This window comes from Spermophilus citellus (assembly GCF_964194105.1).
Source record: "Spermophilus citellus genome assembly, chromosome: 16".
NCBI lineage: Eukaryota > Metazoa > Chordata > Mammalia > Rodentia > Sciuridae > Spermophilus > Spermophilus citellus.
The window spans coordinates 75168647-75196195 of NC_138196.1; the positions used below are offsets into that span (position 1 = coordinate 75168647).

At 41.6% G+C, this 27549-nt stretch overlaps 1 protein-coding gene across 9 annotated transcripts; it reads right to left on the bottom strand.

Moving 5' to 3' along the window:
• Window positions 1-1581: 1581 nt before the first annotated feature.
• Window positions 1582-27476, bottom strand: ENTPD4 (ectonucleoside triphosphate diphosphohydrolase 4). 9 transcript variants are annotated; one of them, XM_081269900.1, is made up of 14 exons: window positions 27339-27476; window positions 21693-21765; window positions 20848-20941; window positions 19321-19413; window positions 18286-18491; window positions 15408-15558; window positions 14544-14647; window positions 12904-12963; window positions 12472-12626; window positions 10775-10941; window positions 7058-7382; window positions 5085-5170; window positions 3917-4078; window positions 1582-2584 (listed from the first exon to the last, which is right to left on the bottom strand). In XM_081269900.1, exons 3-14 carry the CDS (start codon window positions 20853-20855, stop codon window positions 2356-2358), a joined length of 1746 nt encoding a protein of 581 aa, XP_081126026.1. In that variant the 5' UTR covers window positions 20856-20941; window positions 21693-21765; window positions 27339-27476; the 3' UTR covers window positions 1582-2355. The 9 variants fall into 9 exon arrangements, with proteins under 9 accessions (XP_081126026.1, XP_081126020.1, XP_081126022.1 ...); XM_081269894.1 differs by having other exon boundaries at window positions 19321-19518; XM_081269896.1 differs by lacking the exon at window positions 27339-27476 and adding an exon at window positions 27103-27332 and having other exon boundaries at window positions 19321-19518.
• Between the last annotated feature and the right edge of the window lie 73 nt (window positions 27477-27549).

Here is a 27549-nt window from a genome sequence, read left to right on the forward strand (position 1 = left end):
CAAAAATCATTCTTAGCTCTAGGGTCTTTTGGATTGGCAAGTTTGCCCAGCTGCTCCAAGGAGCTGTGAGAGAAGCGTGCATGCTTATCAGGTACAAGGTAGTGTGGAATGCGGAACCCTAATCTGGGGACTTCTTTTGGAGAATGAGGTAGGTTCTTGCAACGGGATCTTTTGAGCAGGCTAACATCAGAGCTCCTTTGTGTGTCTACTCTGCCCCCCAAATGCAGAGCTGGACTAAATTGACTTCCTCATTTAAAAGAGTGTTTGTTTGCTTATTTATTCATTTATCGATCCTGGATTGAACCCAGGAGACAGTCCAGCATTTTTGTTTGTTTGTTTGTTTGTTTTTTTCTGTAAGACAGTATAGAAAACAGTTGCCCAGCCTTGCCTCACACTTGGAATCCTCCTGCCTCAGCCTCCTAAATTGCTGGAATTACAGGCTTCAAGAGTGTTTATTTAAGCGAGTAAGTTTTAATGAAGGACTATTTAAATCTATTCCTGGGCTAGCTTCTCTTTGTCTTGATTTAAAGGTAAAACCACAAACTCTAAGCATTCATAGATTTTATTCTACAGGGAGGGCCCTGCTGTTCCAACTAGCTGGCAATAGAGAAGCTAAACTGTAACTGCACTTACTTTTCCTCAATGACACCACCAGGGTCCACAAGGCTCTGAACTCAAGGTGAGGCACAGCTCAGTGTGCTCCTGGGGTATGGATGGCAGCTCAACTGCACTGGATTTAAGTGGCTGGCGGCCAGCACTTCAGATGCTATAACATCTGCCTTCTCTAACTCTCCACCAATAACTTTCTTCTTTGCTAGAATATTCACTTTGAAGAGAATTAAAACATTCACATTTCTTTTACAAATCAGTAATCTTTTAAGTCATCAATAGACACTATGTCTTATAATTAGTAATCAATCAAGATAAATTTCAACTCCTTTTTCTAGCTTAAACAGGGATTCAGAATTTGAATTGTTTTTCTAATCAATGATTTTCTAATAAATAGCTAATGGGTTCTCAGAATACCAACTGCTGCCATCTACATTAATTTAACCGTTTTAGGGTCCAGAAATGTACAAACACGTACTCTCACAAAAGAACTTCTTAAAAAAACTGAGAATTTCTAAACTAAGAATAGGTGAAAGGCATATGCCAATCCAGTTGTCCTTTTTAGGTTTTTGCTTAAAGTGTCAAATTTGCTTTCTTCAAAATGTAAATTTACTTCTTGTGTTAAATTCACAGTTTTCCTTGGCCCGGATTTACTGGGGCATGCCAGCCACAGTTGCAGCTCTAAGCAGCCCTTAACATGGGGTCACGTCTAGTCTCTAAACCTGAACCAGGAAAATGAACTTTAAAAAACAAAAAAAACTTTTGCATTTAAAAAAAATTTCTTAGTAAGTAAAACTGCTAAGACAACTTTTAACAGGGGGCGGGAGGGTAGGGAGCGGGAGGGGGACGTTATACTAACTTGAAATTGGAAAAAACTGCATAACAAGCACAAATGAACTTCTAAGAAATGCTGAAGCACCTAGAAGTACACGCCTGCTCAGTTCTCATGAAGTTTAATTAAAATGAGGGAAATTTTATGAATTCCCCAATTCTTTCAAAAACAAAGTGTTCTAAGGATGCTGAAAGATGGGATAACGCATGCAGTTACCTGCAGGAAAGGAAACAGCAAGGAGCACTTCCTAGATCAAATGATGCAAAGCAGCCTGTGCAGGGTACATGTCCCTCTCTCTGGGTCCTCAGCATTTTTCACACGCTCTGGTCAACAGTTCACATCTTTCACTATCAGTTTTTAAAATAGTTTCCTCCTGGTGCTTTTTTTTAAAAAATCTATTTTGGACATACTGATTTTGAATTTTTAAATCTGCAAAGAAAACACACAGGGGCAGACCTGCACAATGAATAAAAAATAAATATCACCCTCTTTAGGTTGGAGCTTTCAAAAAAGACAGAGGGTTATAATTTGCCTTCTGGGTTCCGTACAAGTGTCAATCTTCAGTCCTATCTCCACTGACAGAAAGCATCTTTCCTACCTGCCTCCAAAATCAAAGTGCATTTGTTGAAAATTTACCATATCTTAAAGAAAAACCCACAAATCTCATTAATTTTTGGCAGACACCTTATGCAGCAAAAATCAGGTGAGTTTCCCTTTTTTCTACTCCTCAGTTAAAGCTGTATTCAAAACGGCTAAAGGCAGTACTTTCTAGACAGCAGGGCCGACATACAATGGATTTTGTTTAAAAGAACAAAAAGGGAAAGGAAAAATAAAACCATCTGAGAACACAGAGGAGAAACCCTGAGGCAAAAATGGCTTTTCCTATAAAAGTCTTGCCACAGCTGTGCCTGCGTTCACAGGGTGCCGGCCACCTTCTGGGAGGGCAGGCCTTCCTCCATCCAGAGTGCTGCGGCTGAGCTGTGGCGGGGTGAGCGTCGGTGGATGCGTCGCAGCCTTAGCAGGTAGAGGAGGATGGACAGCAGGACCACCAGGAAGCAGCCAGAGAACAGGTAGTGGTTGTAGACAAAGGAAACGCCCCGCCAGTGCGCATGACTGGCCCGGAAAACATCCTGCTGGATATCTCTGCCCAATGGAGGAAACACAACAGAAACAGGGTAAGAGGGGCTGGGTGGAAACCAGGCCTGCAGGAACTCAGCCGCAGGGCCTGGCATGGGCCGGACCCTAGACACAGCTGAGAGCTGGCCACTGACGCTCAGTTTCCCCACCTCTGAGATGGAGGAGAGTAAGGCTGCACTAGGGTACTTGGAAGTCTGTGGTAACACGTGAAGGAATGCTCTGAGTCCCTACCAATTACCAGCATTATAAACTGGGTAGCAAAAATCAGAACTATGAGGGTTTCACTAACACAAGGAAGTCAACACAATGTGAAACCACACAGTAACCCTACTCTAAACAATTTTTGCAGTTGATTCAACTAAAAGTACGATTAGAAGATGCTCAATTAAATGGGATAAAGAGTTGATATCTCATTTATAGGTTAACCAGAGGTTTTGGCTCTGGTACAAGGGATTGAACTGTGCATCTTAGGCAAGCACTCTGCCACAGACCACATGCCCAGGAAACAGGGTCCTTAACATGGGGTCGCATCTAGTCTCTAAACCTGAACCAGGAAACTAAAAAAAAAAAAAACAAAAACTTGTGCATTTAAAAAAAATTTCTTAGTTGTCAATGGACTTCATTTTATTTATTTATTTATGGTGCTGAGAATCAAACCCAGTGCCTCACATATACTAGGCAAGTGCTCTACCACTGAGCTAAAACTCCAGCCCCCAAAATGTACATCTTTATTTCAGCAATCTCAGACTGAAGTTTAATATTTAATATTTTCCTTTAATCATGAATGTAGACAACAAATTATTGTAATATTAGCAGTACCTATGATTTGGTTACTGATGAAATACCTCATTATTGTAATTGATGCCTCAAAGTACCATGGATGCTCAAAATTACACTGAAATTATAGAAATAACTAGTTCTAGGGCCAGATCTTGACATTTAATGTGCTAATAAAGAACACATACCACTTTATGACAAGTGTGTTTTCTGTAATCGTTGGATAAATGCATTTCGATGTAATAGTCTCCTGTACAACCCTCTGAATCCCTGGATCAACCCTTCTGTAGAGGTTAGAGGACAGCTGAGAATAATCAAACACGGGCAACAGCACAAAGTGCTGTGTATTGTGGGGTGAACAGGGTGGGAAGGGAGCAAAGCCTTGTGAGGAGGGGAGGAGACCAAAGTGAAGTGTCAAAGACTCTTAGTTCTGCCCTGGGCAGCTCTGAGAGCAACACACTGACATCCACAAAACACAGGTGCCACGGGCCCTGAACTGGAGAGAAGCATCTTTTGTGGTCCTCCTTACCAAGGGTCCTCCTTACCAAACCTGTTGCCTACCTCAATGGTAAGAAGCGGGTCCTGTAAAGGATGGCCCCCAGGGTCCATTGCACTTCCTTGTCATACACCTGCAAGGCCGTCTTCAGGTTTTTATAGCCAACAGGAAACGAGAAGCCCTCGTGGAACACCTCAAACATCCAGGCTGATTTGAAGCACTGATACCTACAAACACCAGGCACAGGAGTCAGAGCCACTCACATGTCAGAATGGGCCCAGCACAGAGATGAACGTGCTTTAGCAGGCAAGCCCTCTGAGCGGCCAAATCAGCTGCATATTTCCAGCCGATTACCTGGCTCTTGCCCGCTCCCCACAACACGAATAAGTTCACCTGCCAAAATTGATTAGCTTGTGAAGTTTGGTTTTGGTATAACTGAATCCATGAACATGACAAATTTTTCCCATTAGGGATTCCAATATTTACTGAAAAAACATTAAGTTCTAACTCTTTGGACCTCAGCTTATTTCAAAACGAGAAGGTGGAAGACACGAATGGCGTGAATATACTTTACATACAACCAGAGATATGAAACATAACTGTGCTCTATATGTGTAATATGAATGCATTCTGCTGTCATATATAACAAATTAGAATTAAAAAAAAAAACAAAAAAATGAGAAGGCGGGAAGGTCCTTCTCTGCTCTGATATTCTGTGATCCTAAATGTCTACTAGCAGTTTATTTTTTGCAAAGCACTGTGCTACGCATGTAATAAGATGTAATGGTAAATGAGGCACAATCGCTCCATTTGAGTGGCTTATAATGAAAGGGAAGTTTAAAAAGGCAACAAACAACAACAAACCAAAGCAGAATAGGATCCATGCTTTAGAGGGGTATGATGAGTGTCGTGGAGACTCAAGAGCGGTGGAGTCAGGGTGAGTGGACAGAGGAAGCCTGGAAAGGGACAGCATCTGACATAACTCTAACAAACAGGGGGATTTCAAAATTGCCCCCCCCCCAATATACATATATATATATGTGTGTGTGTGTGTGTGTGTATGAATGTATGCTATGTCTGATATGTCCAGGAACAAATGTTTGTCCCATATGGAAGAGTCAAGGGTAGATGAAAAAGGCATAGTGATTGCAGAGAATAAGGATGTATACTGGGCCAACACTGAACTACTACTGGTCCTTAAAAGCACCTGCAGCTTGACTGTCTACTACTTACTTAAGCCGATGGAGGTCAGCATGCGAGGCATAGAGTCCACGGTCAAAGCGATCCCTCAAGATTGACCACTTTGTTGCACAATAGTCCTAAAAGCAATTTCACCCAAAATAAATCATCAGGAAAGACTTATTAAAACATTTTGAATTTAAAAACAACATCAAACTCATCTGCATAACAAGCAGACCTTCCAACCAAGAAACATGGCATCAGTGCAGTGAGGGCCAGATACGCAGCGTGCTGGCTGGTTAGCAATGCCACAGTCATTCTACCCCATCACTCTGCCTGGAATCCCTAGAGAAGCCCGCCACCTACGGGAAGCCACCTGTGAAACACATGAGGACCCTCTCTCACATGGGAGCCAGGGGCGGATAGGCCCCGCACTGGGAATCTTCTGTGGCTCTTACACAATGGGTTGCCCAATGCATGTGGCCTTTCCGTCTGTTCTGCTAGAAAGGTCCCTCTCGGTAGTATGGAGATGGCGTATCCTGCTAGGAACTGAACAGGCCACCTTAATCCTATTTTGGTGATGAACATTCTATGGAAGGCCTTTGATGTTTCCCGATATAAATAAAGCAGGCGTGGGCTCCATTTTTGCCAGAAGCTGGATTCCTCTGATCAGCTTGCCTGCCCTGCCTCTGCTTTTGAAATTACTTTCTGTGTTCTGTGGGTTTTTCAGGCTATTTTATTTCTCTTGGCTTTTATTTCTCAGCCAGCCCATTCCACCAAGGGGAACCCTGTTTCCCCCTGCACAGGATGTAGGAAACAAGCTCCTTCAAACTATCTAGTTTCCCTCCATGCCTGTCACAGACAAATGCTTCAACAAAGAGAAGGGTCATTCCTGCCTATCACATACCCAGAGTTCCGTGTCTGAGGCAGGCTCAGTGGAAGGTACTGAGGAGATGACAGTGACTGCAAAAGCAAAGAGGGACTTGGTTTTCCCAAAGTTACCCAGAATGAAATGAATCACTAATGTTTACTGAGCAGCATGTGCTGCTTCTGAATGAAAGACCTGAGCCCTCCACATGGCTTCTCTTCTGGCCTCTATTTATAGCACAATGAAGCTGAGAACAGGGTGGTGGGACAAGCAGCAAGAGAGAATGCACTCAGCCTGGGGCAAGAGGGTCATGAAGAAATGCCAGGAACCAAGCCTATGAGAGGGGGAAAGCCCAGCAACAAAAAACAAACAAGAGATAAGTCCATACTCCTACACTGGGAATGAACGGCCCATTGGTTATATCATCAACCATGGTGGCACAACAGGGACAGATGGGGAGAAACGGTGGGTTTGTCTGGAGTTGTGAAATCTAGTAGGCAACAGCGCACAAGTCAGGATTGCAGACTCTTCTTGAGGTGCACCAGAAAACCATCCACGAACTAGGTCAGTGGGCCATGAGTAGAAGTCTAGGGTCACCAAGGCTCAAAGGGGTGTGAAGGGGAAACTTCTGAAAGAGCCTGAGGAAACAATGTCAGAAAGGAAGGGAGTGCGAAAAGACAGGAGTGTTCTGGTGGCTAAAGGCATGGGAAGACCGGCAGGAGGACTGTCAGATGTGACAAAGAAGAAAAATAACAGTACATTGGAAGTTCCCAATGACCAGTGCAGTTACTGAAGTGCAGGGTAGAAGTCAGTTCTGGTGGATTATTTGCTGCCGCTTCTTCTTTTTTTAATATTTATTTTTTAGTTGTAGTTGGACACATACCTTTATTTATTTATTTTTATGTGGTGCTGAGGATCAAACCCAGGGCCTTATACATGCTAGGCGAGCGCTCTACTGCTGAGCCAGCCCCAGCCCGATTCTTTACTTCTTCTGTGACTATTTTCATCTCCCCAACCCATGGGAACAGGATTCCCTAATGCTGGACCACAACCTCCCATACTCCAGCTTCCCTTCTAAGGGTGAGGGAGACGTGAGCTGTTCCTGTCCACTCTGGTCTCTCAAAAGCATGCAGAGCACAGGGTTTCTTGGAAGGTTTACCTTTGCAGCTTTAGTGAATTTAGCAGCATTGTAGTCTCCCCCCATCCGTAACACATCTTCAGTGCAATAATAGAATTCAGAAAAGCCATAGAATTCACTGTTCTGGAAGTGAATAGGGGGCTGGTAGACCCCATTGAGGGAAGTCTGCGTCTCATTGGTTTTGTTCATGAAAGGCTGGAGCATCTCCCGACACAGGTCAAAGTCCCCTGTTCCCCGCAGGTACATCGTCTGCCCATTTTGCTGGATTTCGTCTTTAATGTCAAGGGGTAAGCAGGGGTCCAGATATGGAGCATCAGGAGTCAGACCATTCTGTTTACCCAGAAGCCTATGGCACAAAGAGCAATTCTATCATGAGACCTATGCTGTACCACATTTTGGAGAAGTGGTTGCAAAGCAGTGTTTATCCAAACACACTCTGTGGGACACAGGTCCTGTAAGACTGTGTGTATGCAAACAACAAAGGGTTCTAAGATAATTAAGCTAGGAAAACTGGCACCCAACCTCCTTTTGGAGACTCACAGTGCAGAGTCACATGCAGCAGACACAACCAAGTCCAGATAAAAAAACTTGTCTGATTACCTGACATTTTCGATTCTCTGCAACACAGCCTGATGCTACTGGCCACAGAGTGCCCAGTGACCATGTTGTTCCCTATCCCCATTTTGTCAACAGTGCTTTTATTTTAACTATATAAAGCTGAGAGGTAACTGTGAAAAGAACTAATTGGTTCTGGAAAATCAACTAAATACTTTAGAACAATATGAAAGGTAGAAGTTGTTAGAAAACTTTTTAAACCCTAGTGGGAAAGATAGAAAATAATTAGAAAAAAGTAGTAAATTCTAGGATTGCTTCACGAATGTTATTAAGTCTGGATATTCTTTAAAGAAAGCCAAAATGATATCTCAATGAGGGTGAATTAGAAGACAGCTTAATTCAGAAAAAAGATCAGCTGATAATTAAGTGAAAAAAAAAGTTTAAGATTTGATCTATTTTTATGGTATTCTGTTTCAATTTTTTTTTTTTTTTGGTACCAGGGATTGAACACAGTGGCGCTTAACCACTAAGCCACATCCCCAGCCCTATGTTGTATTTTATTTAGAGACAGGCTCTCACTGAATTGATTAGTGCCTTGCTTTTGCTGAGGCTGGCTTTGGACTCACAATCCTCCTGCCTTAGCCTCCTGAGCTGCTGGGATTACAGGTGTGCACCACCACACCAGGCCCTGTTTCAACTGATTTTTAAAAATTATTTTTATCAATTATTGGTCCCAACTGTAGCAGGTAGCAGGGATTCTGCTGTGCCCCATGCTCTGGGGGAAAGTTGACCTATTTATTGAAATGCACCAGGCTTGCCACTTCCTGTGAGATTTCTGGGAACTCGTGCCTTCAAGCAAATGAGGGATAGAAAAAAGCTCAAAAAACAGAAGTGATGTTGGTATTGGGCACCATGAACTCATGTGAGTGTGACAGGTATTCAGCTGTTAGAAGTTAGATATTCCAGAACTCAATATTCACCACTGACAGTCAACTAACAAGTATATTTCTCAGATCAGGACTACTCATGATGTGCTTGATTGCAATCAAAAAAGACTTTTGCCATGAAAATATTTACCTAATTAAAGAAAAATCAAAATTGATCACCATCTGTTATAGTGGTATGGCCCTCAAGGTTCTTGTGCAGATGGTCACGCTATTATAACAGCATTGTTTAGTGGAGGGGCCTTTGGGAAGGTGACTGGATCACGAGGGCTCTGACCTCTTCGGTGTATTGCTCTACTCATGGATTAATAATCTGATGGCATTACTGGGAGACAGTGAAAACCACAGAGGGTGGGACCTAATTGGAGGAAGTAGGTCATTGGGAACATGCCCTGGAATGATGTATCTTGTCCCCAGCCCCTTCCTCTTGTTCTCCCTGCTTCCTTGCTGCCAAGAGGTGAACAGCTCTGCTCCATACCTCTCCACCATGATGTTCTGCCTCTTCACAGGCCCACAGCAAGGGAGACAGCCGACCATAGATGGAAATCTCTGAGTGTATGAGCCCAAATAAATCTTTCTTACCCGAAGTTGTTTTTCTCAAGTATTTTGTCACAATGACAAAAGGCTAACTACAATACCATCATAAATGGCAAAGAGTATGCTTCAAGGCTCAAGTCTTCACACATGAAACACTTGTAATTATTATTAAAAACCCAAGATAGTCAAATGTATACCTCATGTTACTATTTTAGTTGTCCCACATCTAAAATAACTGTTCATTAAACAACAACAAAAAATTTTAAACTGGTAATAAAGCCAAGGAAACCCTAACCTTTTAAGAAGCTGCTCAATAAATCTGCAAAAATGATTTCAATATTCTTAAAATATAAATATTTTATAAATTATATCACAAAGATGACTGTACCTAAATATGCTGGATACCCATTTAAAAAAAAAACAAAAAAACCATAAGACTTCCAATGCTATAATTAACAGAATTCAGTTAGCTTTTAAGAAGCTGCTCAATAAATCTGCAAAAATGATTTTGATATAATTTATAGAATATTTATATTTTAAGAATATCACAAAGATGACTATACCTAAATATGCTGGATACCCATTTAAAAAAAAACATGGGACTTCTAATGCTATAATTAACAGAATTCAGTTAGCTTTGAAGAAGCTGCTCAATAAATCTGCAAAAATAATTTCAATATAATTTATAAAATATTTATATTTTAAGAATATCACAAAGATGATTGTACCTAAATATGCTGGATACCCATTAAAAAAAACAAACCATGGGACTTCCAATGCTATAAATAACAGAATTCAGTTAGCTTTGGAAATAAACACAGGACATGGTTTTTATTGCTTTTCCTATTTAAATACTTGAGTTTCTGGCAAGTGTGTCTAGCTCCAGCTTGGTATTTATTGAAGTTCAGGCCTTCACATATTTATTAAGATCAAATTGGTCAAGAAAGTATACTAGTGCTTAGCCCTGTGAATTTGAAAAATTTCCCCTTAAAATTGTTTCATCAAAATAAGCAAAGAAAAACAAGGCACAGTATCAATAGGGTATCTAATATAACCCTAAATGTAATTTTTTTAATTCATTCAATTAACTTCTGTTATTATGGATGAATCTCAAATACATAATTGTATATACTTAAACTTACAAAATAAGTTAAACCAACAGAGTATGCCTTGTTTCATATCTTTTAAATATCAGAATCTTACATAAACTCATTTTTTTAAGTGTCATTGCTAAATATTTCTGTCTTGAGTAACTCCTTTCACTATGGCTCTCATCTACTGGACAGTTGCCCAGGTTGGTATGTATAGGTTCCAGAACTCATAAGTACCAGCCTTCTCAAGGTCAGGAGTGGACAGTAGCTGCAAGCCTCCAGGACAGCACCAGTGCTGTCATCAGGAGCGGCACTCCCCAGGGCTCAACACTATTGTACAGCCTCATGGTGAAACCTCCATAAGTGAGGTGCAGGTCTTTAGAGGGAGAGACAGTACACACATGTACCTCCTTGGAGGCTGGTAGGCCAGAGGGCTGGTGGCAGGACCATGACACCCTTTCTCATTCCTTCTCCCAGCTCACTGGGAGCTGATACAAAGCTACCAGGACTGACACACTTTGCTGATGGAACTCTCCCTGCTTGGCCTGGACCTGTTTTTGATGTAAGACCCAGGTGTACAAGTAACTACCGAGTAGTGGGAGGTGCTTTACCTGTTCTTTTGAACTGTGTTAGCAAATATTCTGTCTTCATATCTCTGTCGAGCAGCATTACCACCAAAACCAAGAAATGTGGCCACATAGACACGATATACATGCTCAGTATGGTGAACGTCACATCCCAAGTTAAACTCAGCTAACAAGTTTTTAGCTACTTCCTCCTGCAGACACAGGATAATGAACTTTAATATTTTAAAGCAATTTTAACTTCTCTTAAAAAGAGGATCTAAGTAGAGTCTTGAAAGGATCTAAGAGTAGCAAACTTCTGCTTCAACATTTCCCAATGATCCTCGTAAGCATCCTTCATAATTCAAAATGATGATTCTGACTTAGGAAATTTTAGGTGTTTTGTACACTTATGGTATTGTTATAACTCTCTAAAAAGGAAGTTAGAGATACAGTTCATACTCTGACCTAGTAAATCTATGGAAATAAATATAAAAACAAAAAAGGCTATACACAGAGATGGCCTTTACAATTCTATGAGACAAAAAAAAAACTGGAAGTTGTCTTAATATACAATCTCAAGGGAAGCTTAAGTTAATTACAGTAATCAATAACAGAGGAACATGCTATACATTGCTAAACAAGAGACACAAAATTATATAAACAGTACTGTTAGGGCAAATGTATTTTTAAAAACTATAAATAGGAAAAAAAGAAATTTACCAAAATACTAATAATGATTTTTTAAATGATGAGTTCATAGAATTTTCATTTCTAATTTTCACCAAACTTCCTTTATAGTATTTGTTGCTTTATATTGTGGGGACATGATTTTTTTATGGAACATAATGATTTCTAAAGACACATTTGGAATGGGAAGTAGGAAACAAAGACACCAAAAACACTGATTAAGCACATACTTGGTGCTGGGAAGTGTATTACACATTCTGTGCATTATTTTAACTTTACATTAACCCCATCCTATAGGGGCTTTTATCACATTAAGAGAAGAACAAACTGGCTCAAAGAAGCAGTGTGACTTTCACAAGGTCACACAACTGGTGAGGAACAGGAAGATGACACCAGGAGGCCTGTCTGCCCACCCCACTTCTGGGGGATAGAGCAGGACACCAGGCTTTGGTGCTACTTCCCAGCTGGACCCACACCGAGCGATAGAGACACATAGTAATTCAGGAAAACACATGGAAGCGGCCCTGGTGTTCCTTGTACACAGCTGCCTGGCCTGCGGAAGACCACAGGCCGTGACGGAGAATACTCAAGGGTGTGGAGAAAAGACAAGCAAACCTCCAATTCAGAGATGTGGGGTAGTGGATAACAACCTCGATTCTTTCCAGAAAAGTTCAAAGTTGATTGAGCCATTAAAAAGAAAGAATCTTCCCCAATTATGACTTAAAAAATCAGAAGCTACTGTATTAAGTTTTAAATACCTTGAGAAAAGAAGAGACTGAAGTGAAAACATAAAACAAAAACTCAAGCATGCTAGTGACATATACCAAAGAAAAGTCTAAGTTCAGAAAACAAACCAGCTGGTTTCAAGGCACAAACGCTAGCGGCTGGCTGAGGCCCGCCTCCTTCCTGCAGCCTCTTTCCTCCTGGGATGAGAAGGTGGGCCCACAGCAAGCACAGTAAAGATGTGTTCAGACTCAGGAAACAAAACAAAAATGGATGGAGACATGTTAAATGAAAACCAAACCAAACAGAAGGCAATTTGTACAGATAGTAACCTGCTGTGAGGAGGCAAAGCTTACAGTTTCGGGGACTTCGTATGCTATCTGGGTCGACACGCCTCCCATGTCGAGAATGCCCGCTGTTCTTTTCCGGATGATGGCCTGGCTGTTCTCACTACCAGGAATGCTCACCTCCACAAGTGCCTCATCATCTAGAAAGAACAGGAAATGTCCACCGGAGCAGAACGAACCCAGAACACTGTGATCTTGTGGGGCATCGCCTGTGTTCTTGGAAGATTTCAAGTGCTCAGGCAAATCCAGGGTAGCCTCCCAGTGGTAGGCGAGCTTAGTCAACTGAGTTGGACGGAGCCTTCTGGCTCTGCCCCCACACACAGCACCGTCTTGAGACTTAGCTCCTCTTAAGCCTTTGGATTACACAGAAAACCTTAATTTCCAGTTAGACTCATTCATTGGAAACATGACACTTACCTTCTTCAATATGCTCAAATCGTCCAAGGACAAAATTAATGCCAATCCATGCATACACACCTACAGACATTTCACAAAATAAAAATAGGCAAAATTAAGCTTTTAAACACTTTGTATAACCCTTATCAGCACAGCCTGCACAAATATCTCATTTATTTTAATCCTCAACAACTTGTAAAAATATCACCTAACACATTTCTTTTATCTTTTCTTAGTGATTTTTCAAGGACTTTCAATTTTAATATTTATAATTTTATGTCATTTACATAAGTTGAAAATATAATTTCTCAGGTCCAAGTTTTCCTTTGAAATTAATGGTTTGTTTAAAAATACTGGAGCTTTCACTTGTTATAAAAATTTTACTTTTGGGGCCTGGGGTTGTGGCTCAGTGGTAGAGCGCTCCCCTAGCATGCATGAGGCATTGGGTTTGGTCCTCTGTACCACATGAATGTAAAATAAGATATTGTGTCCACCTAAAACTAAAAAAATAAAATATTAAAAAATTTTACTTTTGTAGGAAGCTCAATCTATAAATTCAAAGGTCTCAAAAATTTGAGTTATCTTTTACTTCGACTCTCGCGTTCACTTAGTTGCCAAGTCTGATTCTATTTTTGTGACATTTCCTACATACAATTTTTGTCCTTTTTTCACTCTCACCTTGATTTGTGTCATTACAGAGAGAGGAGGTGACAATCCATGAACTCAATCATCCTGCCTCCACCTTGCATGGCAACCCCTCTATCCTCTGCTGTTGGGCTGACACACAGAACGAAGCCCAGACTCAGGGCTCAAACTAAACCATGCTTACTTAAATAGCTGTCCAGGGCCACCCTTTCCAACAACAACTAACTCAGATCATTTCTTCTGCTTGGAATGTACTCCCTACCCCTTCTGCAGAGCCCTACCCTCCTACTGCTCTGGCATGTTCAATTTAGAAATACCCGTTGAATAGTTCTGAGGTCAATTACTCCCTGATGGTCCTGGCTGGAAAAAGAAAAAATACCTCTTGACTCATGTGATACTTTTTATCTTCCTTTTGGCACTTAAAATAACCTCCTAGTTCTGTGTACCTCACTTATCTATACCAGCTCAATGACAGCTCCCCAAATTCTGTATTTTCTATAGTGCTTTTCACATAAGTAGTATTTGTTGAAATGACAGATGATTCTGAAATAAATACTGACTTTTGAGTCTTCATTTCTAGCAAGCTATTTCCCAAATATCACTGACTTGTCATTTCATTCTAAAGTAGAATAATTTCTTTCAAAATAGAACTATCATTTTCTCAGTGTATCAAGTCAAGAACTTCCCCTTGCTAACACGTAAGTGAGAAGATTCCAAAAGCTCAACAATCACTATAATTCAGAAAGCCACATAAGTCAGGTAAGGAATACAAATTTTCCCTATCACAGTGAGTTCTAAGTATGTTCCTTAAATGTGGTAAAGACAAACTGGCTTAATGCTTTAGTAATAAAGAACAGGCATATAAGAAGCTAATTTAGTCATTTAAGAATATTTCAGGTCTGTGATTTCCCAAATTTGAAGATATTGCAAAATTTAATAAAGTATATACATGGGAAAATGGGGAGAATTGAAAGAAAAAGCATCCCAGGTTGTAAGCTGAAAGCCAATATACAAACCTTCTTGTTTCCCTGAAATGACTTCAGCATGAGAGTCAGAAAAGAGGAAGTCAAAGTGCACTGGGATGTCGGTCAGGAGGTCCTCCAGAATGGCTTTCTGCTGGCTGTAAGGCAACCCCAAATTTATACATCAAAACAGTATAACCTCAGTTTTTATATTTTGGAAAAAACAAACCAAAAAAATAAAAAGTCCTATGGCTTTGATATATCCTACACAACAGTGAATTTTAAAACCAAAGCAATTAATTGAAAAGATTATTTGGGCTGGGGATATAGCTCAGTTGATGGAGTACTTGCCTTGCATGCACAAGGTCCTGGGTTCAATCCCCAGCACCAGAAAAAAAAAAAAAGATTATTTATTGTAGAAATGACTTTTCAAAATGAACAAGTTGCATGGATTATGTGATTCCTACAGTGAAAAATAACTGCAACTGCGGGGCATGGTGGTTGCACACTGGTAATCCCGGCAGCTCAGGAGGCTGAGGCAAGAGGATCACAAGTTCAAAGCCAGCTTAGCAACAGTGAGACACTAAGCAGCTCAGTGATACCCTGTCTCTAAATAAAATACAAAATAGGGCTGGGGATATGGCGCAGTGGTTGAGTGCCCCTGAGTTGAATCCCTCCTCCCGCCACCAAAAAAAGAAAAATAACTGCAACCATTCCTTAAATAATAGATTTTTTAAATGATGTCATTCTAAAATGATAACTGTTTAATTTATTGTCATAAATAAGTAAACTAAAAGCTATTTGGTGGGTCCTGGGACGAGTCTGGATTTGAAGAAAGATGACGAATGTCTTGCTTTTGATGGTGATGGGGCGGCAGTGGAGGAGTGGGGGCTGCCTGGTCCTCTGGTGCAGGCTCACCTTTCTGGAAGGACTCTCATCCCAGCAGTGCAGAGAATGTAGAGTGGGGTCTCTTTGTGCTTTTCCCTTGGCACATGCTCTGCAGCAAACTTCAAAAGCGGTGAAATGTAATCGCTGACTTTCTCTGGAGAGGTAGCGAACTCTGAGATGCCTTGGGAAACAGGACACTCCAGTTAGCGGTGAGCATCTTAGTAAGACAAGCTTCAGTGCGGCGAAGGTGGAGAAGGTCAAGCTACATCTACACTCTCCCGGGGGGCCCTACCCCTTTCTTCCTGGCTGCCATGGCAATATCCATTCAGCCCTATTCCCTCTTCTCCATTGTCAACGAGCACAGACCTGACTGAGCATGTACTAAGTGGCCCAGGCAAGAGCTCATCCCCTTTCCTCAGGCAAGCTTGCCACTCCCAGGGCTGCTAGCACCATCAATGTGCCACGGTCTCCAAATCTTGTCCCCAGTCCTGAGAGCTCTTTCCCATCCTTCTGGTCAGTATGAACAAACTGTGCACTGCCCGTCACGGCTGCTCATCCTCTCAGCCACCCAAAGGCAACACATCCAATCCAAACTCAAATTCCACTGTGAACATGCTTGTGCCACTGTGTCCCCCCTCAGAACTCAAGCCAGGATCTTGGAGAAAATCCTTCTCCAGCCCCCAGCCAGCACAATGGTTTTCATAGACACCTCCCCTCAATTCCTCTCGTTTTACTTCACTTCTCCTGGTCTCTTTTGACACTACTACCCCCTGTGGTCTGGTGCAACACACTCCAGTCTCCACCGTCCCCCAATATTCCCTGCTGGAGGGATGCTTCCTCCTGGTTTCAAAGCCTCTGTGGTTCCATTTCCTCCACACAGCTCAACTCTAGAGAAGCACACCACCCCTAGAATGCTCACCCATCCTCACCTCTGCTCAAGTTCCTTCCCTTTGCCTTCAGCTACACTGAGTTAACGGTTCTGTAACATGCCACACTCTGGCCTTAGGCCTCTGCATTTCAGCCAGAAGAGCCTTCCCTCTCCCTGCCCTCTCACCCGGCTAACTCCTGCTTGTCCACTCAGCTCCTTTCTCCTCAGAAGTCTTGCCCACAGAACCCCAACAGAGAAAGCTCTCATAATATCTCCAGTTCACCAGTACTGCCAGTCATACACTCACTGCACCATATAGAAATTACCTACTTACTTGCCTGTCCCATTACAACTGTAAGTTTCTCAAAGTCACACGTCTGGTTCAAATTTATATTCTCAGCACCTAATGCAGAGCCTGGTAATATTCAAAATGAGGGAGACTTTTGAAGTCCAAAGATTGCTTATTTCACAGACTAAGAAACTGTGGAGTAAGAAAGATGAAGTGACTTATCAAAGGCATCAGGAGAAAATGGACTAACAGACAAGTTTTTTGACTGTACATGGAATACTACTTCAATGGACACCAAGCCCCAAACTAGCTAGGATCTATTAAGAACATTTCTAGAATCTTGCCGAATCCTTACTGTATCTGGGAGTCCATGCTTCAAGATGAGAAGTGCTCTAGAAAGGCATTCTGATTTACACCTGCAGTACTTTGCACAGAGTGAGAGAGAACCACAGTAAGCTTTATTTAAATAAGAGTCCAGGGTATATCCTGGGATGATGCAGCTGTCCCTTTATTTAGAAAAGCATGAAAGTTTTTATCTTATTCCACAAGAAGTGATGAATCACTAATGGGACCTGGTATACAAAGCTAGATAAAACGTACAGTACTTTACCCAGTTCCACGTTTTAGTCTTCTGCTGAATTTTTTATTTGATCAATATTACTTTAGCCCTGAAAATGTTTCTAGATTAGAAACAGGTACAAATTTAAGGGGAAGGAAAATAGAAAACTAAAATCTGAGTCATTCACCAAGTTATAAGGAAAATTAATCTTCACTCACAGAAATATACTGATATTACTTATATTTCTGGAATGGTGATAAGAAGCTATGGTTATTATTTATCAATGTTCTTTTTTTAAGTTTTCTACTTGATATGTAATAAACCTTCATTTTATGGGGTATAGTGTAATCATTTGATATGTATACATATGTGTAATGATCAAATCAGGGTAATTAGTATTTCCATCTTAAACATTTATCATTTCTTTCTGTTTCTCTAATATTTTAAAGATAAGTTCCTTGGATAGTTTGGATTTAATATTTTGCCATTTAATACATTGATAAGATGAAATAAAAGCCACTGTATCTCTTAAGATCTACAGTCCACCACTTAAAATCTATGTTATTAACCACCACTGTAGAAAAGTTCACCCCCAGGCGCTCCTGATTATTTCATTCTGAATGCTCCTGACAGAAGGCCGCTGCCCATGGAAATGGTGCAATGAAGAAAACAGTGAGAACCACTGATTCAAATTACCTGATGGGAAGCCAGGCCTTAAGTTTTACAAATTGCTTAGAAACAAAAGTATCTTTAGAAACTGCCCATAATTATGTTAGCTCTTTTATGTTCTAGTCATTAGAAGTGTTTGGATAATAGTTTTTAAATCACAAGTACATGCAGTATATTGTCTCACGAGTTATCTGAAATGGCCTTGTCATTAAGATGGCGGACTATGGCTACCAAACAGGGAAAACAGTCCTGCAGTGAATGCCAACCAGCAAGTATGAGGGTGGCCATGGCGAGTGAGGCACTAGGGAGTCGCCACAGGGCACAGAAGGACATGGTTTTGGGTGTTTTATCAAGGTGTTAGCCACATGTACAAACTAGAAAGGAAAGAGGAGAGTGAGCAAGGAGAGCTGTCGGGTGCTGGTGTGAGCGCAGAAGTAGGCCGAGGACAGGGTGGAAAGAAGGGGAGGATATGGAAGGCACCAGAGAAAGCAGGAGCTAAACCAGGTGGTTCTCATTCACATACCTGGTTTTATTTTCATCACCACAGGCTTTCGGTTTTTATCCCGCATCTGTCTGATGTCCAGCAGATCTCGAGGATTGCCGTTGTGCCGTGGCCAGCAATACACAAATATCCGAGACCCGCTGCTACCACAGTCCACCACGATTCCATAGTTCACATTGGGATTACTGGTGTCTGTAGCTTCAATGTCTGTAACTCGTGCCAAGTACCTTATGAGGAAGATGCACATGCTCTTAGACAGAATGTCATCCTACACCTACGTAACAGAGAAAATGTAGCACCCAAGCACCACGCCTGATTTCTAAGCTGTGCGGTTTCCGGTGGCATTCTCAGCATGGACAGCCGATGAGCCAAAAGAAGACAAAACAAGTGGTTCTGAAAAATATCTATACCAGGGCTGTGCTCTTTACTCCTCTACAGAAGCTCATACAGGTTCCAAAAAGCAAATCATTCCCAACCTACAAATGCTAATTCAGAAATCGGCTTAAGACATCATAGAGGAGAAGCTTTTGTTTAAGTAACTACTTCTCTTATAATATCAGTTGGGTGGTCAGTGGGCAGCCACTCTCAAACATTTCAATTTTTCATGCCATGTGGCAGTCAGTACAGAATCCAGGTCCTATAGCCACATTTCCCTTACATTTCAACCTAACTCAAATGCCTTGAAGCCTTAAAATGGCATGTTACAGTTAGAATGCTTGTGTCTTCGCCCAAATTCATTTGTTGAAAACTAATCACCAATGTGATACTACCCTCTGGGAGGTGATGAAATCATAAAGGAGGAGACCCCAGAGAATGCACTCTACTTTCATCTTGTAGGGACAAAGCAAGAAGGTGCCATCTACGAACTGGGAATCAGGCCCTCAACATCAAGGCTGCTGGCACCTTATCTTGTATATCTTATCCTCTAGAACTATGAAAAATAAATTTAAATTTCTGTTGTTTATGAGGTCTACATTATTCTGTTACAGTAGCCTGAACAAGGTCAGCCAGAAGGTATGGCATCCCTTCTAGAAAAAAGATGTTTTCATCTCTTACCTTTGAAGTTTCTTGTCTCTGGATAGCCGCCCATACTTATTTCGGATTATGATGACAGAAAAGTATAAAAGTGAGACAGAAGCAGCCAGGATGCTAAGGACAATAATTTGGCGTAAATTGGTATTCAGAATTCGAGGACAACCTACTGGAGAGATGCTAAAATGCCATGAAGCAGGAAAAAGGCAGGAGATGCCGATCCTGAAATTCCAAAAAACAGATTTTAAAGCAATATGCTTCAAAGAGGCCTCCCCTCCCCTGCACTGATCCTAAGGGTAGATGTCCAGCTGGAGCTCCTCCTACTTGCCTGCCTGTTGGTGTCTGTATACCAGCACATTCCATGTTGCTGTCTTACTACAGACATGTTATTAAAAAATGATATACATGAGAATTAGGCCCAGATGGTAAACGACACTGGGTGTACTGTCCCCGTCTTCTTGAGAGTATTGTGTAGATTTTAATTCTACCCTGCTCTGTTCCCCCCAAAAAACAAACTTAAGTGTTCAATCAGATAAATATATAAATTGATAATGAAGTCAGTTTAAAAATTATGAAGCCAAAGGAAAATGAGGGAATTGAAATGCCTGTCGTGAGCATGCTGTCAGCTAAGCCTGCAAATGTGAGCAGACCAATCCAGGAGACTCTCCATGATGTGTAAGTAGCTGAGGGAAGTAAGATTTCCCTCACAGGGAATTCCAAGGCAAATTTCTCCCAGAGACCTAATGACAAACAGATTCTTTAACACCTCCTCATAACAAAGTCAATAAAGGTGTTGTGACCTGTTTTTAGAAAGATTCCTTTGAAACATTTTAGTAAATAGGAAACATTTTAGTTTATGTGAGGAAGGAGAGGCTCATTCTAGAACTACTATTAGGCTTTTTGTAAAAACTCTCAATACCTGTAGGATAAATTTTATTAGTTTATATTTAATTTCTACACTGTTCACTTTGAGAGTACTTATGGATTCAACTTCCTCACTGAGGGGGAGGCAGCATGCCAACTCAATGCCTTTTCCATTTGTAGTTTCTTGACTCCACAGGGATCTGGCCACTCCATGGCAACTACCTTCCTACAGTATCACTTTCCTTCACCTACTGGGCCCTGAAAGAATAAAGGTGTCAAACTCTGAACCTCTCTTGGGATTTATATTTCTTTCTCTCTCTTGTTTTTTTCATTTAAAAAAAAATAATAATTAATTTATTTATTTTTCCTAGTGGTAGTTGGACACAATATCTTTATTTATTTTTATGCGGTGCTGAGGATGGAACCCAGGGTCTTGCACATGCTAGGCGAGAGCTCTACCACTGAACCACAGCCTCAGCCCTCTTTTTAAAAATAGTTTCTTTTTAATTGTGGATGAACACAATACTTTTTTTATTATTTATTTTTATGTGGTGCTGAGGACCAAACCCAGTGGCTCACATATGCTAGGCAAGTGCTCTACCACTGAGCTACAGCCCCAACCCTCTCCCTCTTGTTTTTTTGGCACCCAAATCTCAGTTTCAAGACGGCCATTAGCCCATCACTCACCTCCCCATGCTGAAAGGCCAGCTCCAAGGCAATGCTGTGGAGTTGGTGCTGCTCTCACAGACAGTGCTGAGGTCCTCGTCTAGTTAGCGCCCTTCTGTTTCAGAAATGAGAAAGACAGTGCCATCAAAGGAAACGTCTATGCTGTCAAGGGCACACTTCAGTCCAGCCACACAGATTCTGATATGTGATCCTTGTGCTGAAAGGGTTGCAAGTATTTATTTTGAGCAACATACTTCTAATTTCATGCTGTCAGGGATGCAGGACTTAATCAAGAGATGATTACAGTCTGGCACTTGGTAGTACTAAGGATCTCTGGAACCCCCCAAATATTGGGTTATCAAATAGGTCTTAAGACCTATTTAATGACATTTAAATGTCTTGTTGTGCTGAATGTCAGGGAGAATCTGAGGAGGTAGGAGGTATGCAGAATGATTAAGTAAATGGGAATTGGAAATAACCATTCACTTGATAGATATCTATCACACTTCCCTTTTATACAAAGTGCCACACAGACGCTCTTCCCAAGTTGGTCCTTTGACCCTTTCACCATTTTTGCTCCTCCTCCAGCTCCCACACCACACAGCACAGAGAAGCCAGTGGCATCTAGCCAGGGCCTCCTATCAGGCTGCTAAAGCTAGGGGATATTTCCAAGACTTTCTGGGGCACTGGTTTTCCCCTTCTGGCCTCCTAAGACTTCAGTCTTCTCTAGTGGGCTTTGAAGCTCCTGAATACTCCTTCGGGAGGGTGCTCTGCCACTCCTGTTTGCTTTGGCATGCCCTAGGTTCTGTCCACTCCCTTCTAACTTAATCACTGTTCCTGATCAGCCTCAATGCGGCTGCATTCACCTGATCACGTAAAGCTTCCTCCACCAGCTCTTCTGAGCTGCGATATAGATCTTCAACACCAAGACATCTCCATCTGAATGTGGCACAGACAGTGAAGCATTTCTGTAACTGAACTTCTAAACTGCCATCCCCATCCTCTCTCCTCTCCACCTGCTCCTCCCCTGCACAGCTGATCACAACTACCCCAACCTGCTCAAATCAGAAAACAGAGTTGTGACCCCGCCTCCACTTCATCTTCCAGACCCAATTTCTTATAGATTCCTTCCATTTCTTTAACTTCAGCCTTTCTAAAACCTGTTCCTTTTCTTTGTCACTTTCAACAAGGATAGATTCTTGTTTCATGTGCTGTCTCACTCACAGACTTGCCAATGTTTCCCCCCTACCCTCAGGCACAGATTCTTCCTCTGCAGCTGATAACCCACTCACTGCTCCATTCAGGACCCTGATAATATTATTCCTGTACTCAAAATCCTTTAGTGGCTCCCACCCTCTTAAAGTCAAAGGCTTTACTCTGACCTCCAAAGTCCTCCAGGCTCTGGCCCCTGCTCTACTGGCCCCCTTTCACTGCATTTCAGACACACTGTTTCCCTGATGGGCTTCAAAATGTCAGATACTCTCTGCTCTCTGACCTTGCTGCTCCCTCTTCTTGGAATTTTATGGCTCTAAGGCTCACTTTCTAACCCCCTTCAGGTCTTTACTCAAATGTCATCGTCTCAGGAAGCAATAATGACAAACATCCCCCTCCACCCAGCTCCCTTCCATGATTTGTCTCCTTAACATTTACTTCATTAAGTATCTACATAAATGCTTATTAGTGCCAGTCCCTGCTCCAAATGTTTTGCAAATATTGAGTCCTCCTAACTTAGCAGCATAGTAGGTAGGTACCCAATTGTGAAGTTTTAAAGACAAGGAAGAAAGGCTCAGTACCTTGCCTAAGGTCAGTGAGTAAAATGTGGAGCTGGGATTCAAGTGTGAGGCCCATACTCTTCTCTGTGCGTGTGCTTTCTCCTGTTCGCATGTTTTCCCCTCCAGAATGAGTGCTTTTTAAAAGGGTAGGGGGTTGGGACAGATTTAGGCCTGCTTAGTGGCCATGTTGCCACCATCACAGACTCTGGGAAAGGGCTGGCAAGATGCCAAGTTTTAGAGTTCTGGGACCCAACAGGGTCAAAAACTTCTACACCAGCATGATCTTTCCAAACTTGACAGCTATTAGAGGAACTCCCCACTCCAATTCTTCTCTTTCACTGGGGGAAAAAGGTCCTAACTCCTTAGAATGTAAAAAATGCTCCTCAAGACCTAGTCCTGAGAGGCTCAATATGGCAGCCACCTGTCATTTGTGGCTATTTAAAGTAACTAAAATAAAATAAAAAATTAAGTTCCTTACTTGCAATAGCTTCATTTCAAGAACTCAACTGTCACATGCAAAATCTGCATTAGCCAATGCAGATGTTGAACTCTGACACAATCATAGAAAGTACTCTGCACAGCACTGAGCAAGTCCAGTCTCTCCTAGTCACAAGGTCTCAAACCATCAATGAAGGAGAATGTCTACAATAAGACTTTTGGACTTCTGTATGTTTTAATAAAAATCCCTTCCAATACACATGGCTTGGGAAAAAACTGTAACACTCATAACAAAAATGAAATATGCTTCACTTATAAAACATTCTTATAAATAAGAGAAACAATGGAACAGAAAATGGGTAACTGGATATTAACAAGATAAGAAATACAAATGGTTAAAAAAATCTAACTTCATCAGCATTCAGGAAACAGACTTGACAGCTATCAGATTGGCAGAGATTTAAGTCTGATCAGACTTTGGTAAGAGGGTGATGTGGACATCAAGTACTGATGGTGAGACTCTAAATAGGTACTAACCTTCTGGGGGCATTTGAGTAACTTAAGTGAACGTTTCAAAGTGCTCACCCTCAGGCTGGGATTGTGGTTCAGTGGTAGAGCACTTGCCTAATATGTGTGAGGCCCTGGGTTCAATCCTCAGCACCACATAAAGATAAAGAAACAAAATAAAAGTATTGTGTCCATCTATAATTACAAAAAAAAATTTTTTAAAGTGCTTACCCTCTGCTCTACCTCCCATCCTTCCAGAACTTCTAGGAAATTATAGGGTTAACTAATTAAAATATGTACAGGATGTTCATCATAGTAGTAATGTATAAGAGCAAATCACCATTACTAATGTCAATTATTGAGGTTGGTAAAATTAATTGCATATTTATGCAATTGAGTACAATGTGATGATTCAAGGTGATGATCTAGCTTTATATGTATTGAAACAGGAAGATGCCACCATACATTAAATGAAAACATTCCATCATGCATAAGGGAAAAACAGAAGGAAATATATAAAAATGTTAATAGTGTTTGCTTATTTCTGAACAGTAGGATCATGTGTCATTATTTTCTGTTATTTGTCTATGTTTTTCAAAGGGCATATATTAATTTTATCATCAGAACAAATAACTAACTTCTAACAAGCTACCTTTGACTGATGATATTGCCAGTTTCCAGCATCAAATCCCCTTTGGCTATATGCAGAAAGCCTATTTTTAAAACTCAAGACAGAGTAATTCCAATGTGAACAGTTTCAAGAATCAGTGATAGAATGTGATAGCTGAACTAAGAACAAGAGAAAATAAAATTTTAGTAACACACTGTTAAAGGCAAATGGGTCCTAAGGGAAGAAAGGCCTTTAATGAGTCAATGATCAAGACTAGAAAGGTGATAGGAGAACAAACCAACTCCAGGAGCAATGAACCCAGGTCCAAGTTTCAGGAAGTTTGCAGATTGGTACAGAAATACTAATACTCAGGAAATTATCAAGAGAACTTGCAGTGGGAATTCAGAGAAGAGCAAAGGAAGGATACTGCCAACAGAAGGATACTGCCAACTGAAAGGACTCCTAGAGGCAGAAGACAGCCTTTGGTTGGGGTGAGAATGGAGAATAACCTTCAAAGATGCACCCTAAAAATGATGAAAGTTATCTTAGAACTTTTTTTTTTTAGGATATGTGAGGGTTTTGACAAGAATACATGGTATTATTTTAAGTTTAGAAATGTGTGTTTAAAGACAGAGAAAAAGGACAGTTCATAATTTGCTGAAGTGATTACTCTTAGTTAGGACAAAAGTATGGCTGATTGTTTGCTAGCAGTCAACAATATTAATTTGATATTAAAATGTAAATTCCAGTAATCCTTTCAGTTAAGAATCTTGGCACCAGAGCTTAAGAAGGCAAATTCTCAGTAATACTGCAATGTTTTTAAGAGGCCTAACATGCATTAGATCATCACCAGAGAGACACCCAAAGCCTGGTTATTTCAGTTGGTGGGTCCTCCTTAGCTCATCATCCTTTAGCAGTGTGAAGCTCATTTGGTCATGGGTCAATGTCTCTGTCAGTCTCTCTGTGACAGTCAAGACCAACAACACAAAAAACTGCAAAGTCTTCTCTGGTGATAGATGCAGGATGCAGTGAAATAGGCACTATGGAACTCCTGAAACCAGTACAAACAAAGTCACCAACAGGTAACAACTAGGAGAGGCAGGCCTTCCTGAATTAGAAGTGGCAGATGACAGGTTTCAAAAAAAGAATCATTTGAATATCAAAGGATCCCAGGAGGATCCTGAATAATTGCAAATATTTGAACAAAGTTTCTAAAAAACAGCTGTCTTTTTTTTTTTTTTTTAAGCTGCAAAAAAGTGAAGGTGTCAGTTGGCACTGTGATTTCACTAGGGTAAAAGATACACCTAAACAACTCTGATCATTCTGTTTTAAGAAAGCATGGTGGTGCCTTTATGATGTGTATTTTGTTCAATTGCATTGGTCTGTAGTCTCTCAAATATGATTTTTCCTTAAGGTCTACATTCCAAACTTATTGAAGCCCTGGCACCATAAATTCAATTAGTCCAGGTCTGTGGTCACAATTTTTTGATGCAAACAATACCACCTTCCAAATTATCCAGGTGTAAGAGAGATAACACCACTGCCAGGGTTACCTGGCTCTCAGCTTTAATTTTCTTCTATTGTGCCAACATTCTATTCATCGAGTCCTGACAGTTCTTCCTCAGACATCCCACACATCAGGGATGACAGAGCAGACATGACTATCTAAAGACTATCTTGAAGGGTCACTTCTGCTTTCATTGTGAACATCACTTTGTGTAAACACCTCTTTATAAAACTCTGCTTTCAAAATATGGCAGTCTAAGAACTTTATGTAATCCTGTGGATCAACATAAACTTCTCTGTGAGGAACCCAAGTCCCTCTATCCATCAACTGTTCCCATCTTATCTCACCAACCTGTTCTGTCCTCAGTCCAGATAACATCTCTATGCTCTGATGAGGTGGTCTCTCCCACACAGGCTGTTCTCATGCCTCCTGTGGCCTTTAATAATGCCACTTCCTCTAACATTCTGCTCTCAATATTACATTTTTTTCAAGGCCCAATGGGCAGTAATTTTCTTTGTCAAGATTTGTTTTACTTCCTAATGTTTTACCAACTCTGAGTCTTCTCTTTCTTCATGTATAGTCTATTTTAAATAAGCATCCTCAATAAATATGTACAGAATATAAATTCTTAAGTTAACTCATTTTTGTCTCTTCTTCCTAGGCTATATTCTCAAAGGGTAGACATCATACATTTCCTGTTAGGGTCAGAAGAATGTAAGTCATTGATTCAATATATAACAAATACAGGTGACAAATAAACGTCAAGGTAGAGCAATAAACTACTTATACAAATTAGTGCTACTTTTTATAATTCTGTAAAAGTGTTAAACAGAATTAAACCGAATACAAACAGAAACATGGAATATCAAAAAGCACAGAGAACGTAATCCTTTTAGGCTTTCTCCAAGGTTAGACAATTAGGTATTTTCATCTTATAAAGCAGAACATAAAACTGCGATGTAAACTTAAGCTGGGATTTGAGTCTCGTAATTCAGGATTCTTCAGTAACCTCTAGTTTACCTCCAGCTTGCAAAATTCCTGAATTTATAATCCATCTCTTTCGTTTCCTAGGGATAAGCATTCTCTGAAAATGCTCTGCACCTGTGTTCAACTCACTGGGATCTGAGGACCCCTTCATGTCCTGGGGCATACTCTAGAGAACGTGACAACGTGTCCACGCATTACTTGAGAAGCACTGCTGTGCATCATTACTTTATCACCCAATTAGCTCTATTATGCCAAGGAGAGATCTAACATGAAACTTACTAAAAGTAGAGAAGAGCAAAAATGATGGAGTACATGTAAATGTCATGATTTTGTGCCTTCTGCCTGGGCAGGTTCTGCTCACACTACCAGCCAGGGAGGGAAAACCCTGCGTGATCGCCGTGGAGGCGCGACACGAATGCGGGTTCGTGACACCGGGGCTGGGGGCGAGCACCTACCACTCGGGGTCGCAGCGCTGCCGGGGAGAACCCGGATGTGGCCGCGCGACCCGGGCAGGAGGAGTGGGGGCCGCGCGCTGGGAGGGCTCCGGAGAGAGTCCTCCGAAGTCCCGGGACGCGGGCTGCTCTGGGCCCGCTCGCCGCCCCGCCGACCCCAGCGCTCCAACCGTCCTCGCCTACACCCGTGGCTTCGGCCGCTCGCCCTCCCCTCGTCCGCGCCGGGAAGACGGCCTCACCTGCTCGGCAGGCCGGGGCTCCCGGGACGGGGGTCCGCGAGCGAGCAGCATCACGGCCGGCGGGCGAGGCGGCAGCACAGATCCGCTTCCTGGAGGCTCCGCTCCGTTCCCGGAGCCTCGCAGCGCGCGGCCCCGCCCCCACTCACGTCGGCGTCTAGTCACGGCGCGTGCCCGAAGTACGCACGGCGGCGGCGGGAGCGTGCGCGCCGGG